General features: G+C 43.0%; 1 protein-coding gene across 1 annotated transcript in view; it reads right to left on the bottom strand.

Moving 5' to 3' along the window:
* MAN2A1 (mannosidase alpha class 2A member 1) overlaps positions 1-13031 on the bottom strand; it is a 206212-nt gene that overhangs the window by 99652 nt on the left and 93529 nt on the right. The window contains exon 4 of the mRNA XM_040343232.1: positions 11095-11266. Within this exon, the coding sequence (XP_040199166.1) occupies positions 11095-11266 (172 nt within the window). The remainder of the gene's footprint in view (positions 1-11094; positions 11267-13031) is intronic.

Genomic DNA, 13031 nt, shown 5'->3' with positions numbered 1-13031 from the left:
CCGGTATATGGAGGGCTCACTGAGGCTGAAGTGTTCATACTGAATTGCCATCCTCCAATACTGTACTTCCTCTGGCCATTGGTGCTGTTCCATAAAAGACAATGTAAATACATGTCTCCAGCCAGTCCCCTTCTCTACCGTATCAGACTGATAAACTAGCCAAAATGTGTTTCATGGGTGACCTTCACACACAACATCCTTCAACTGAATATTAAAAGAGCAAGGTGGAAAATGATCAGCCAAACAGCGGCTGCATCCAATTAAATACAACTGCTGATCATATATTCTAATACAATAGCCCAGCAGGGGGATTCCAACACCCATGCTGTATAGCATGGATGGAGGAATCGTTCAGATTTTATCGCTAGATTTTTCACTTCATGCTGCAATCCTTCTAACTGGTAACCTTCATTATAGATTGTTCATGTCCGTGGACCTGCTGTGCTCCTGGTTGCCCAACTTTCACACAGAGTGACTTTAGATTTAGCCTTACCAATGCTGCATCCGCTCTGAAGCTGTCCCCCATTTGATATGCACCGTAAGTATTTCAAATAGAACAGGAGAAAGCTTTACTTTATTTTTCCAAAGCTGAGACAGAGCGGATCTGAATTTTTATGTTATTAATGCCAAATCACTCAAATCCTTTCTGGAACATTCCGAGGGAATCCATCTACCTCAACATCATTTATTTCATTACTACCAGGTGGTGGGATATGTCTACTCTGTTACAGCCAGCAGAAAGATCATTTTCAAAAGCTCATCCATTGGTTCTGCAATCCATCAGAATGCATACTCCACCTGTGATCTCTACTCCCTGGCAGTCTTGTAAGAACATGCCCAGAGGTTTGGTTTCAGGCATGGTCAAACAATATCAGATGCCCAGGTCACTGAAAAGCTCCTACGGGGATAGCTTAAAACCTGTAATATCATTGTAAACAATAGCGAGAAACCCATTTCAAGTTAACCCACAGGGCATATCTGCCATTCCTGCGCAATAAAACATCCCTAGCAACAGCTAATTGTTCCGGGTGTGGCTGCCACCGTCCTTCGCTGTATCATCACTTTGACATGTAATTCTATTTCAATGTAGTAGGATCAGGTGCTCAACTAAACCTGGATTTGCTTATTCAGTCATGATGAACAACCTCCCTCCCTGTCTTCATCTTCACATAGACAGATGCCACAATGGATACACTTGTGCCTACTTACAGACCAATGTGTTATTCTGAAAGCCTGTGACCCCCCCCCCCTACCCCCCTATCATATCAACCATTAAGAAGAACTGAAATCCCTTTCAGATCTCAAAAAAATGGGTCACAATTATCTAAAACTATGGGCCAGTTATGTATTAATTGGAGTTTGTCTGCATTGCTTTTGCCCATTAGGGAATACGTTGACCTACTGATCATTATCCTGGCAATAAGGTTATTGATTTGTGGCCAATATTCTAATCTTTATTCACGCTTCCAATAGTCCACACTGACCAGCCATACGGTAGCTAAACATGGTGGCACTCCTAGAATACAAAAACGTACCCCCTTGATTTTGATATTGACAGTAATACTGACATTACTATTTTCTTTATTTCCTTTTCTCCTATATGGAGTTTCTTATGTGTCCATCACCTGTTTCTTGGCAATTCACTGGCCATTTTTGACAATTGTATATGTTTCTGGCTCCTTTATCTTTCTGTAAACTGTGTACGGTATTAAACTTCAATATTTATAAAAACACAAATCTGGCTTCTACCACTTTTTGAAACACTGTCCAAAAAAAAAAAAAAAGTGAATTCAATGCAACACATTACTAGTAAACGTTGCTAAAACTACACACTTATATATTGTGCTGAAAAGGGCCATCAATTAGATAGGAAAATTCTCAAAAGAACTTAAGGGTTGTAAAGGTTTTTTTTTTTATTTTCTAAATAGGTTCCTTTAAGCTAGTGCATTGTTGGTTTTTTATTTACCTTTTCCTTCGATTTCCCTTCTAAATATTTTTTTTCTTTGTCTGAATTTCACACTTCCTGTTCCTCCTCACTAAGGGACTACAGCGTCTCCCACAGGGATGTAGTCCCAAGGGAGGGGGCGAGCACGCTGACTAACCCCCAGCCAAAACTGCTTGGATGATGGGGCAAGCTTACTGAGGAGAAACAGGAAGTGAGAAATTCAGACAAAGAAATAAAAAATTTAGAAGGGAAAAAAGGTAAGTGAAACAATGCACTAGCTTAAAGGAACCCATTTAGAAAATAAAAGACGGACCTTTACAACCACTTTAAAGGAGTTGTAAAGTCAGAGGTTTCTTTTTATCCTAATGCCTTCTATGCATCAAGCTAAAAAGCTATCCGTGTGCGGCAGCCACCCTAATACTTACCTGTCCAGCGATGTCCAAGAGTGTCTCAGCTGCCTGAGATTCTCCTTCCTGAATAACCGAGACACACAGCAGCAGTGCCATTGGCTCCCGCTGCTGTCAAAGTCAACTAGCCAATCAGGGGAGAGAGGGCGGGGCCGATCAGGGCTCCTTTCCTGAATGGACACAGAGCTGTGACTGGGCTTGGGTGCCCCCATAGCAAGCTGCTTGCTGTGGGGACACAACAGGGAAGGAGGGAGGGAGCGGCCAGGAGAGAAGAGGGACCCGAGAAGAGGAGGATCCAGGCTACCATGTGCAAATCCACTGCACAGAGCAGAAAAGTATAAAAAAAAATATTTTTAAGGGGATAAAACTAGCCATTACAATCACTTTAATAATTTCAAGAACTGTTTTTATATGTAAATGTTATGTTATACATTTGAAATCCATCTCCCCATTTCATCTAAGGCTCACTCCACTAGGGCAATGAGCACCTTGTATTTCAGCATCAGTTTTCACTCTTAGGTCCAAGTTTATTGATAGTGTTACCGGCCCCACTTGTATAGACCTCTTTTGGGCATCCTATCAATGCAGAAAACTGGATTTTTGTAGCGCACCTGTAAAATCCCTTTCAGTCCACTGGAAAATGCAGCTTTCTCCCTTTCGTCTTATTATTTCTCACACTGCTTTCTGTAAACGAAGCATGTGGTTTGTAGAAGGAGTTTTATTGGCTGTAGGGGCAGGTTTACAATTTTTGTTCACCTGAGGTTGGCGCTATACTCTAAAAATGTTTACAGGAAAGTACAAAAATCCCATTTCCATTAATTTGTGCATAATATGACAGCTATGGAGGATTTGAGCTAATGCAGAAATGTATAGCAATTACAGAGCATGTAATAATACCTTTAAAGGTCATTAATGAGTCAAATGTCAGTTTCTACACATTGGAGAGGATTTTACAGACAAACTTTCGCTAGTTTCTTTACAGGTGTGGTTTATATTTTGGTACGTGTAGTGGGGTATGTTTGGAGAATTATAAGAAAGCTTTAGAATTGTATATTTAAATTAACAGTTGAGTGATATAAACATGACTTTAGATGCAATTTTATTCGGTATTGTGATCACAGCCAGTGTTAATTCTGTCTACTAAAATACGACTAAAACAATTGAGATGACTAAAATTAAAATGATATTTTAGTCAAAAGACTAGGACTTGACTAAAACCAAATTGAAATAATACATCAAAATTAACACTGCACTACCACATAAGAATATGCAGGGTGCATCTACTAAAAACTGCTAAAATAGTTTTACACACACACATACATACATACATACATACATACATACATACATACATACATACATATATATATATATATATATATATATATATATATACATACATATATATATATATATATATATATATATATATATATATATATATATATATACACATATATATATATATATATATATATATATATATATATATATATATATACACATATACACACACACACATATATATATATATATATATATATTGTACAGGACGCCATGGCTGGGTCCTGGAAGGACGTTATATTTCCCCTCTGTTTGGACTGTGGTGCCTTTAAGGGAACGGAAAGGGTTAATGCACCTGTCCAAGGAAGGAGTTTAAAGCAGACAGGAAGTGCAGGTGAGAGTGAAGGAGTGTAGGAGAGTCTGTGCATGGTGAATGGTGGACAAGGAAAGCTGTGGAAGCTATGAAAAGCTGTGAAAGGACTTGGCAGTGTGTTGCCTGAAAGCCTGCTACTGAAGGACTTACCTGCAAGGACTATTTAACTGCGATAGCAGTTCTGAGCTGTACAAGTCGGTGAGACTGTTATTTCCTTTGTTTTTGCAGCTGCTAAGCCATTTAAGTTTAATAAACCTTAGTTTTGATTTAAAAAGCCTGTGTCCTGCGATCAAGCTGGTCCCCCAAACATTACACTGGTGCTCGAATGCGGGCAGGACAGAATAACAGGCATAAGAAGAGAAAAAAAAACAAAAACTTTTTTTTCTTTTTGCATTGGACTTTATATTGAACTGACATTTAAAGAGACAGTACATTGAATTTATGTCCTGGGTTAAAGCTGCACAAACATTGAAAGTTGAAGCAATGGAGGAGCTAATTAAACAGCTGACCTTGGCTAACATGCAAGCGCAGACTCGCAATGAGGAAGCTAATCAGCGCTTAGCAGCCCAGCTGGAGGCACAACAAACTTACCACAAAGAGGCGCTGGCTCTGCAGCAAGAAAATACTCGCCTGTTGGCGGCCCAGCAAGCGACGCAGCAAGGGGTTATGCAGGCTCAGGTGACGGCTTTAAAGGAAGCAGTGCAGCAGCTGTCTCAGGTTCGGGAACAAGCGGCTGTTGCCCCTGGCAACCAGGTGACTGTGAGGGCAAGCCATTTTCTACAGAAATTATCCCTGAGCGATGATGTAGAGGCATTTCTTGCTACATTTGAGAGGACAGCGGAGAGAGAAGGATGGTCTCAGGACCAGTGGGCCGGCCTCATTGCTCCTTTTCTCACTGGAGATCCTCAAAAAGCCTACTTTGACCTGCCACCAGATGATGCTAAAGACTATCAAAAGTTAAAGGCAGAAATTCTGGCTCGTCTGGGGGTGACTACGGCCGTTCGGGCCCAACGTGTACACCAATGGAAATATCGTCCAGATCGGCCACCCCGGTCTCAAATGCATGACCTGGTGCAACTAGTAAAAAAATGGCTGCAGCCTGAGGTGTTGTCTGGCCCCCAAATTGTGGAGCGGGTCGTGCTGGACCGATACCTGAGGTCCCTGCCAGATGACCTCCAACGGTGGGTCAGCCATGGAGACCCCAAAACAGCAAACCTCCTTGTTGAGATGGTGGAACGATATACAGTGGTGGAGGACCTGCTCGGACCTACCAAGCGCATAGGGCCTAGTCTGCCACGGCCTGTTCGACCAACTGCTGCCCTTCGAAAGGATGTTCCAAGGAGCCCTGGGACAAACACCCCGGAAGGCCAAGAGACACTCCCGGTACCTTCGCAGCGTTCTGTTCCTGTTCGGAGAGGAGGGGATGTACAATGTTGGCGATGTCATTCCTGGGGTCATACCCGGGCACACTGCCCACTGCAAGAGGAGCCCATGGAATGCGGGGTTCTTCGGAGGGGGTCCTTTTGTGCCCACAAAGTGTGCACCACACACCTCGACCTGGATGAGGAAAAGTTTGAGTGTGAAGTCCAAGTGAACCACCTCCCTGCCCGGGCTTTGTTGGACTCTGGAAGCATGGTAACCCTGGTTCATCCTAGAGTGATTGGGAAGATCGGTCCGGTAAGAAAAACTTTACGGGTGGTATGCATTCACGGGGACACTAGAGAGTACCCGCTCATCACGTTGTCTATCTCCTCAGCATGTGGCACTGTTACTCAAGAGGTGGGGGTGATAAAGAACTTGGTGCATGATGTTATAATAGGACGAGACTGTCCATTGTTTACAAAACTGTGGGAACAAGGAGAACAGTTCAGAGACTGGGGAGAAACTAGCCCCCCTGTTCCTGCTGCTGAGAGGGATAACCCTGAACTGCCAAACGTTAATGTGGACCCAGATGGGGAAAATGCTAATGATTGGGTTAATGGTGATGAAAGTAGTGTTGATACTATTGAGGATGTCAAGATATGTGGTCCACAGACCTACCAAAACACTAAGGGGGAGGAGCCTTTCCCACTTCAGGTAATGCTGGGGGAAGAGGATGAGGAAGTGGCCTCTACCCCTGCGCTGCCGGATTTGGGTGTTCCCCATGGGGCATTTGGGACTGCTCAGATGCAGGACCCCACTTTTGCCCATGCACGGGAACAAGTGGTAGTAGTAAATGGGGTTCCCCAAGAGCCAGGTGCGAATGAGAGGTGGCCACACTTTGCAATATATAATGAATTGCTGTATCGGGTTACCAAGGAGAGAGAAAATGTGGTAGAGCAATTGTTGGTACCCCAACAATATAGACGAAAGGTTCTGGACCTGGCCCATAACGATGTGTTAGGGGGACACCTGGGAGTTGAAAAAACGGAGGCACGGATCACCGACCGGTTTTACTGGCCAGGTCTGAAAGCAGAGGTAAAGAGATACTGTACCTCTTGTCCGACCTGTCAGTTGACCGCTCCGGTGACTCATTTTCGGAGCACTTTGGTCCCTCTGCCCATAATTGAGGTCCCATTCGAGAGGATAGCCATGGATATAGTGGGTCCCTTGGTAAAGTCAGCTCGAGGTCACTCTTACATATTGGTAATTCTTGACTATGCCACCCAATATCCTGAGGCGCTACCCCTGCGGAATACCTCCTCAAAGGCCATTGCCCGGGAATTATTCCAGATGTTTACACGGACTGGTTTCCCCAAGGAAATACTCACAGACCAGGGTACCCCGTTTATGTCAAGGGTTATGGCCGATGTGTGTAAGCTGTTCCGGATTAAACAGCTACGCACATCGGTCTACCATCCCCAAACGGACGGGTTGGTGGAACGCTTTAATAAGACCCTTAAATCTATGCTCAAGAAAGTGGTACAAAGGGATGGGAAAGATTGGGACTGCCTGTTACCAGCTCTCCTGTTTGCTATCCGGGAAGTGCCCCAGGCCTCCACGGGTTTTTCGCCCTTTGAGTTGGTATATGGGCGGAGACCTCGCGGACTTCTTGACGTGGTTAAAGAGGAGTGGGAAAGTGAACCTGTTCAGCATAAGAGTGTCCTGGAATATGTCTCCCAAATGCAGGAAAGGATCCAAACCGTGATGCCGCTAGTCAAAGAGCATTTGCAAAAAGCCCAGGAGGCTCAACGACGGGTCTATAACAGGGCTGCTAAAATAAGGCACTTCCAAGTGGGGGATCGAGTAGCGGTGCTAATTCCCACTGTGGAAAGTAAGTTCTTAGCCAGGTGGCAAGGACCCTTTGAAGTTGTGGAAAAAGTGGGAGAGGTCAATTATAGAGTCCACCAGCCAGGCAAGAGGAAACCGTATCAGATATATCATGTCAACTTGTTAAAGCCCTGGACAGACAGGGAACCGGTGACCTCCCTGGCTAGTGCAAGGCTTGAGCCACAGGTTGGGGTGGAGAGTGTCCAAGTAGCAAATACCCTATCTAAATACCAAAGTCAGCAGGCAAAGGAGTTCTTGCAGAGAAATAAAGAGAAGTTTTCAGACTTGCCGGGGCTAACTAGTATCATAGAGCATGATATTATCACGGAACCTGGAGTCAAAGTTTTTGTCAGGCCCTACCGCATCCCAGAGGCTCAAAGGAAGGCCGTTTCAGAGGAAGTAAAGAAGATGCTGGACCTGGGGATCATTGAGGAATCGCAGAGTGAGTGGTCGAGCCCGATTGTGTTGGTACCAAAGCCCAACGGGACTCTGCGATTCTGCAATGATTTCCGGAAGCTTAATGAAGTTTCACGGTTTGATGCCTACCCCATGCCCCGGGTAGATGAACTTATTGAGAGACTAGGTCCAGCTAGGTATATCACAACATTAGACCTTACCAAGGGGTATTGGCAAATCCCATTAACTAAGGCTGCTAAAAAGAAAACTGCTTTTTCTACTCCAGAGGGGAGTTTTCAGTACAAAAGAATGCCTTTTGGACTGCAAACTGCTCCAGCCACGTTCCAGCGAGCAATGGATAGGATTTTACGACCTCATCGGGAGTATGCCTCAGTGTACTTGGACGACATAGTCATTTTTAGCAGAGACTGGGAGTCACACTTGCCCAAAGTCCAGGCAGTACTGGACTCTCTCTGGAAAGAGGGGTTTACAATAAACCCTGAAAAATGTGCTTTGGGAATGAAGGAGGTGAAATACCTGGGCTATATTGTGGGTAGAGGGGTGGTGAAACCTCAGGTCAGCAAGGTAGAGGCTATAAAGAGTTGGCCCCGCCCCCTCACAAAAAAGCAGGTACGTGCATTCCTGGGCATGGTGGGATACTACAGGAGGTTCGTACCTAACTTTGCCACATTGGCGGCTCCATTGACCGATCTGACTAAGGGTCGGAAATCGGTCATGGTGGAGTGGAATGCAGACGCTGAGAAGGCTTTTTTGGTGCTCAAGTCAGCACTGTGCCAACACCCTGTCTTGATAGCGCCCAATTTTTCAGAAGAGTTTGTTGTCCAAACTGATGCTTCCGATGTAGGATTGGGAGCTGTATTATCACAGGTTGTTCATGGTGAGGAGCACCCAGTAGTCTTCCTCAGTAGGAAGTTGACACCAGCGGAGAAAAACTACGCTATTATTGAAAGAGAGTGTCTGGCCATTAAGTGGGCTCTGGAGTCCCTCAGATATTACCTCTTGGGGAGGAAATTTAGGTTAGTTTCTGATCATGCCCCTTTAACGTGGCTGAGGCAAGGTAAAGGGACTAATGCCAGGATTACCAGGTGGTTCCTGGCGCTCCAAGAGTTTAAGTTTATAGTGGAGCATAGGCCCGGGAGACTGCATCAAAATGCAGATGCCCTCTCCCGAGTCCATTGTTTTAGCTCCACTGTTGCCTCCACCTCCTTGGCGTTGGGGCACAGGGGGGGGATATGTACAGGACGCCATGGCTGGGTCCTGGAAGGACGTTATATTTCCCCTCTGTTTGGACTGTGGTGCCTTTAAGGGAACGGAAAGGGTTAATGCACCTGTCCAAGGAAGGAGTTTAAAGCAGACAGGAAGTGCAGGTGAGAGTGAAGGAGTGTAGGAGAGTCTGTGCATGGTGAATGGTGGACAAGGAAAGCTGCGGAAGCTATGAAAAGCTGTGAAAGGACTTGGCAGTGTGTTGCCTGAAAGCCTGCTACTGAAGGACTTACCTGCAAGGACTATTTAACTGCGATAGCAGTTCTGAGCTGTACAAGTCGGTGAGACTGTTATTTCCTTTGTTTTTGCTGCTGCTAAGCCATTTAAGTTTAATAAACCTTAGTTTTGATTTAAAAAGCCTGTGTCCTGCGATCAAGCTGGTCCCCCAAACATTACAATATATATATATATATATATATATATATATATATATATATATATATATATATATATATATATATATACATACATACATACAAGAAAAAGGCTTTTATTTTTTTCCCCTCGATATATCAAGATGGCAATATATTCAGGTAATATGTGCAATGACATAACATTACAGTCAATAGAGTTTACAGTTTTTGGGGGTCACTATAAATGAACCCCTTATATCTGCTGGTTTTATACTATAAAAAGAGACACGTTTTTTTTTTAACCCCATCATGACGGGTGATCAAAAAAGGTGTGCTGCCCCTACTAAACGTCTTATGCTGTCCATACAAGTATTGATTTTTGGGCCAGAACATTTGTACAAAATTTGGTTGAATGTTGTGCCAAATTTTCACTTGTTTTTAACATTCAATTTTAAAATGAATGCACTGTATTTATCTATCTGTGTAAAACGCACACTCCCCTCCCACCCCCTGAAAATCAGGAGGAAATCGTGTGTGCGTGTTCCAAGCCAATTCCTGCTGTCTGAGTGGAAAGAGGGGGCGGGCGCCGCCGGATTACTGAAAGCAGCGATCTCCTGTGTAACTGGCACTCAGTCTCACAGTCCCGCCTTCTGGCCCAAGACTGGACCTCAGTTCTGTCTATTACAGTAGGGGGGACTGTGAGTGACTGATTGCCGGGTATACAGGAGAACTTGGCGCTGTGTAATCAGGTACTGGCGAGGCTGGAGATGAGCAGTCTGCATTAATGGGCAATGGAGAGGCTGCTGATGGGCACTGTGCAGGCTGCATTGATGGTCTGTGACCCTTATTTTGTTTCAAAAGTTCTTTATTAAAATGTTTATTTTTTTCCTGAAACTTCCCTCTTAAAATGAAGGTGTGCGTTATACACCGATAATACGGTAATTTCAGAACCACATACACTGCCCAATTTTTTTTTCAGATCGACAAAAGTTTTCTATTCTGCTCTTTTGAAAGTGGTCCCACTAATGATTAGAAAATCGAACAAATGTCCTTAAAACAATATAACAAGTATATATTGTATTTCTCTTCTGTCTGTTATTCTCAGAGTGGATTAGATATTTTGTTCCCCAACCATATAGATGGTTATTTATATTCACCACTTAATAGAGATATATGCATATAAGATGCATATAAAGAATAAATCTTTTTACACTTTGCATATTAACTAGATAATACACAAAACTTTTGAGGTTTTTATCCATTTATATTTCAATCTTGTGTGTGGGTCTTTTAATATATTTGTACAACATGTTATCAAATGTTGCCATTTTTACATTGGTTTTCATCTCAGCACTACATTTTAGCGCAGAGCTTTCCAACAAGTGGCACCACGGAACCACCTTTTGTGGCCACAGGGTACCTAAAAAGGCATTAGGAAGCTGGCCCCTACCAGCCTACTGACACCAATATGCCATTATTGCTGGTGCCTGCTGATTTATTTCTTCCCTTACTACTGCCAGTGCTATGTGAGTCTGTGGGAGCTCATTAGGCAGGAACCATAACAGGGGGTTCCAAATTGTAGCTGCCCTCCATGTCAGATCACTACATGCTAGCTGCAACCTATAAACAGACATAACCAGTGATGTCTAAACGCCTCCTATATAGTGAGTTTCTCATTTGTGTAGTACTTCGTAATAATTTTTTCCCCTTTTTTCACAAGCTATACAAGTTATATAATTCTATACAAAAAAGGCAATAAAAGAAAAAAAAAGAAAAAAAAAGAAAAAAAAAGAGAAAACGTACTTCTTTACTGCTTCTCTCTTCTGGTTATCAATACCATCCCACCATTTGGAGAAATATGAAATCTCAGACCACATGAACTTTTTCCCCTTATCTTCTTGTAGTTTCAAAAGCATGTTATTAAGAATGTGCAGCGTCTGGTCTCTGAAATAGTCATCAAAGGTTTTCAGCCAACCTGGAAGAGAGATTTGAACTGTGAGGCACTGGGAGAGTAAAACATTTCTATAGAGAAATAACACAAATTCTTAGCTGGTTTCAGAAGACAGAAATTCAGTATTAATTCACAGTTCATTTTGCATATGGAATGTGAGATGCTGTAAAGACCATCACAGTTCATTTAAAAAAGGAATTTAGCCACTTTCTGAAATGTTCTCGATTACTAATGGTTAAGTCCAACAAGGTGCATACCACATCGTTGAATTCTCTTTTCATTTACAATTTTTACTGAGCTCTGGGGGCTTTGACACTGGACCCTCTGGTCTCGGCTCTTGCAGCTGCAGAGTCTCATGCAGCCACCCTGCTCGCCTTTCCCCCTCTGCCTGCTGTTCTCCCTGTGAACTATTGTGTGTTCCTGGTTTTTATTAGCTACATAGTAGTTAACATCCTACTCCATCCTTTTGTTCGCTTTAAATGGTTAGTTTGGAACAAGCTGGTAAAAACACACCATTTTCCTTTACAAAAAACATGCAGCCACTGTGTGTGCTATATAAACTGTATGTAGCATCAACTACATACAGTACACAATGCAGTATTCTGGGATATAGACTTCCCATCTCACTCCACAAACAAAATAGAGTTGAGCACTGTTCAGCAATTTACAAGAGTATTCTATGAATGAATGCCAAGTTGTCAGATAGCAAGGTGGCAGATGACATCACAATCTCTACCTCAGCCAGAGGAAGCTTTCTATTCATTCAGAAAATACAAAGCTTCCTGTGAATGGCTGAGCAGCCCGATTCAATTTAGTTCCAGTCCTTGTCCCACTGCCGGAACACAGCGATCTATACGATTTGTAGCTGAGGGTAGTAGAGGTGCACGAATAGAAATTTTGGTGCCGAAACCAAAAATACAGGATGCACTTGGTCGAAAAACTGAAAAGGACAGTTTTTTTTTTAAAATCTATATTTATATAGAATTATATATATTAGACTTTTTGAATCAGAATTTATTCTTGAACATTATTGGCACCTTTAGCAAAAAAAATAATAACAAATGTATCCCTTTACCGTAGGTTCACATATCAGAGTTTTGTGCATGCCCGGCAGCCTATTCAAATGAATGGGCTGCCATGCCTGCATTTCTGCATAAAAAAAAAAAGTGCAAGCACCTTTTTAAAAACACAGCTGCAGGGAAATTGCATGGTCTTTTTGACCATACGATTTCCCTGCGGTTCCCACAACTGCACTGCAATTTTACGTGTGTGGGGGTGCCATTCAGAATGAATTGCAGCCCTGCATGCATTTCCGCAGAGCAGTGTGTTCTCACTGCGGGTGTTTGCGGGAATCACTGCAATTCCCACACCCACACACAGAGATGTGAACGTAGGGTTAAATTCTGTGCATGTTCTAGCACCGATACGTTGCGCTTCTGTTGTGGTGTTAAAAATCCTGCTTGCTGCATTTCTGGTCAGTAAAAAAATATATAAAAAAAAACAAAACACACACACACACCTCCTTGTTTAAATGCATTGAAAACACAGCAAGAATACAACACTAATGTACCTATGGTATGTTTTTGAGTCACACCATAAGCAGAGTAAAATCGTGGTTAAATAGTGTGTGTTTTCTGCTCCATTTTTGCCACCTTTTCCTCTTATCACCCGATAACACCATTTATAGGCCGACTCGTTTCGACTGACGAAATTTCGGTGCATCTCTACTACATACAGTTCCTACAGTGCTCATAGAAGCTGTATTTTCTAGTGAAGGAAATTATTTGGA

This window comes from Rana temporaria, chromosome 1 (genome assembly GCF_905171775.1).
Source record: "Rana temporaria chromosome 1, aRanTem1.1, whole genome shotgun sequence".
Classification (NCBI taxonomy): Eukaryota; Metazoa; Chordata; class Amphibia; order Anura; family Ranidae; genus Rana; species Rana temporaria.
This window is presented reverse-complemented; position numbering and strand designations above follow the sequence as displayed.